This window comes from Jaculus jaculus, chromosome X (assembly GCF_020740685.1).
Source record: "Jaculus jaculus isolate mJacJac1 chromosome X, mJacJac1.mat.Y.cur, whole genome shotgun sequence".
Lineage (NCBI taxonomy): Eukaryota > Metazoa > Chordata > Mammalia > Rodentia > Dipodidae > Jaculus > Jaculus jaculus.
The window spans coordinates 75,132,790-75,136,096 of NC_059125.1; the positions used below are offsets into that span (position 1 = coordinate 75,132,790).

General features: G+C 44.4%; 1 protein-coding gene across 1 annotated transcript; it reads left to right on the forward strand.

Annotated features, from left to right (window-relative positions):
- Positions 1-315: 315 nt before the first annotated feature.
- LOC101612195 (G/T mismatch-specific thymine DNA glycosylase-like) lies at positions 316-1,554 on the forward strand. The gene has a single exon (XM_045140399.1). The coding sequence runs from the start codon at positions 316-318 to the stop codon at positions 1,552-1,554; it is 1,239 nt and encodes a 412-aa protein (XP_044996334.1).
- The last annotated feature ends 1,753 nt before the right edge of the window (positions 1,555-3,307 follow it).

Genomic DNA, 3,307 nt, shown 5'->3' on the forward strand with positions numbered 1-3,307 from the left:
TGCAAGATACAGTAAATATAAAGTAAAAAATAGGCTCATGATAGACAAACTGATGAAAATAAAGGAAAATTTAAAAATCACCAGGTAGAAAATATGCATTTGGTTTAAAAGGAGTGTGTAAAAAAAAAGTTTAGGGCGCGCGGAGGGGGCTCTCGCGGGCGGTGATGTAGCGGCGTGGGGAGGAGCTGAGGCCAGCCGCCGTCCAAGTCCTCCTGCCGGCCATCGGGTCCGAGGCTCCGGCGTGGCAGAGGCACCGCATCGCACGCCGCAGAGACGAAGCGCCGAGGGCCCGGCCGGAGGAGCGGCCCCCAGGCCATGGAAGCGGAGGGCGCGCGCAGCTATTCCCTTGAGCAAGCTCAGGGTTTTTATTTATTTCCATTTCAACAAATGATGGCGGAAGCTCCTAACATGGCCGTCACGAATGAACAGCAAGTGCCAGCAGAAGGTCCTACCCCAGCTCCCGCCCAGGAACCAGCACCAGAGGCTCCAAAACGAAGGAAAAGAAAAGCCAGAACAACAGAACCTCAGGCCCCAGTGGAACCCAAAAAACCGGCTGCATCAAAAAAATCTGGCAAGTCTACAAAGTCAAAAGAAAAGCAAGAAAATCAAGAAAAAATTACAGACACATTTAAAGTGAAAAGAAAAGTAGATCGTTTCAATGGCGTTTCCGAAGCTGAACTCTTGACCAAGACTCTTCCTGATATTTTGACCTTCAATCTAGATATCGTGATTATTGGCATTAACCCAGGACTAATGGCTGCTTACAAAGGACATCATTATCCTGGACCTGGAAACCATTTTTGGAAGTGTCTGTTCATGTCTGGAATGAGTGAGGTGCAGCTGAATCATATGGATGACCACACCTTACATGGAAAGTATGGGATTGGATTTACCAACATGGTGGAAAGGACGACACCAGGCAGCAAAGATCTTTCCAGTAAAGAATTTCGTGAAGGAGGGCGTATTCTAGTACAGAAATTACAGAAATATCAACCACGAATAGCAGTGTTTAATGGAAAATGTACTTATGAAATTTTTAGTAAAGAAGTTTTTGGAGTAAAAGTTAAGAACTTGGAATTTGGGCTTCAACCCCATAAGATCCCAGACACAGAAACTCTCTGCTATGTCAGGCCATCCTCCAGTGCAAGATGTGCCCAGTTTCCCCCAGCCCAGGACAAAGTCCATTACTACATTAAGCTGAAGGACTTGAGGGACCAGTTGAAAGGCATTGAACGGAACACAGACGTTCAGGAAATACAATACACATTCGACCTGCAGCTTGCCCAAGAGGATGCCAAGAAGATGGCTGTCAAGGAAGAGAAGTATGATCCAGGCTACGAGGCAGCATATGGCGGTGCCTACGGCCAGACCCTGTGCAACAGTGTGCCCGGTGGCCTACCTTCAAACGGGCTGTCTGACAGTGCGGAGTTGAGAGGAGAATCAGCTTTGAGTGACATTCCGAATGGGCAGTGGATGACCCAATCGTTTACAGACCAGATTCCTACCTTTAATAATGGTGGCACTCCGGAGCAGGAAGAAGGCAGCCATGCCTAAGGATGGTGCTTCTCGGCTCTGCCTCAGTGCTGCAGTTTAATGCAGTTACCAACCAAGACATAGACCTCAGTTCACTAACTGAAGTATTATTAGTGCTTTACTCTAGCAGTGTAATACAGTACAGAACAGTTGTGTGGTAGAATCAACTGTATGAACCCAAGTAGTTTGGGATGAAAAAGTAGAGGTTTTATATGTGAGTTTTTGTATTTGAATAACTATCATTCTAGATTTTTATATACTATATTTCATTTATGAAGAAATCAGTTTTCTTTGGGGAGTTGCTTTGATCAGTAATTTTAAAATGTAACAGTCTGAACATTTACAGTTGATTCTTCACTGTGCATAACAACCCTAGATATGCCATTATCCCTTTCACTGCCTAAGAAGGGCATGCTGATCATAATTATCATTGGCAAAGAGGCACATGTGCTGATGTCCTATATGAAGCCGGCCTGGCTAGCCCTCATTGGAGTCTGACCAGTTTCTTTCAGAGGCTGAGGGTAAACTCAGGTCTCCAGGGTTGGTCACACTCAGACCTCTACTCTCCCAGTGGCGAGTGTCTGTGAGAATTGCTTAGTAGAAACATAAGAGTGTGGCCTTGTAGGGACACAGCTGATGGGGCCACAAACCCTACCTTGGGCCTCACTCCTGTGTGTCAGTCCTCCTGGAGGCAGAAACTGTTCTGCTGAGCTGCTAGGTTTGAGAGAATGCAGTAGACCTTTCACAGTTTGTCATTCATCTGTGTCTTGCTCAACAGAGAAGAAACTGAATTTCTCTGTCAGGATTCATCGCCTCTTTGAATTTATCCTCCTCCACTTTGAGGTTGGCATGGAAGGTGATAGGAAATGAACTTTCAGGGTGAGCAACAAGATGCTGCAAGTGTTTGATAATCATATTTAACTGGTGCTCTGTGTATATGAGATGTACTAAAATAATTCAGAATTCCTCTTGGTAGTAAAACTAATAAGCCAATAATTTAACACATTCTGTGCATCATTGCTGTTGGTTACTGTGGACAAGTGAGCCTCATGAACAGGTTGGCTGGAATCATGTACCTTTGTGGTTTTCTAATACATTTCCTGTGGTGCTATAAATAGTCCAGTCTACTAGGTCTGGTGGACATTAAAGCTGGGTATTCAGAAATGCCAAAAAAAAAAAAAAAAAAAAAAGTTTAGGTCTGTAGGCCATGTGGTTTTTTTTTTTGCTTTCATAGCCTTTATTTTTTGGGTTTTTGTGCTCTCTCTCTCTCCCTCTCTCTCTCTCTCTCTCTCTCTCTCTCTCTCTCTCTCTCTCTCTCTCTCTCTCTGTGTGTGTGTGTGTGTGTGTGTGTGTGTGTGTATTGTGATGGTGCCGCATGTGTTTATCCAGCAGGGAATACTTACTGATGGTGTCAAGTGTAGGATGTCACATGTGCTGCTAATCTCTCGTTTATCTGGTCTTGCTTTGAGCCAGAATCTCTTTACTAATTCCTGGGATTGTGGGGCTCTGATGATCCTCCTGTCTCTACTAATCTGCTGGATTGTGGTTACAGGATAGCATGGATATACACAGCTGAGGTGAGATGTGGAGATTCAAACTTTGGCAATCTTGGGACCCCTCAGGCCCTCATGCTTGCATAGGAAGCATGCTTATCTGCTGAACCATCTTTCCAGGCTATGCCTTACTTTTTAAATAATTCTTGAAAATATATAACTCATCCTTTTGCTCATAAGTCATCTAAAAAGGATTTAGCAGATCATAGTGCGCAATCCCT

Excerpts from the sequence above, each read along its gene's own strand:
- LOC101612195 (XM_045140399.1), top strand. The coding sequence starts at position 316 with ATGGAAGCGGAGGGCGCGCGCAGCTATTCCCTTGAGCAAGCTCAGGGT.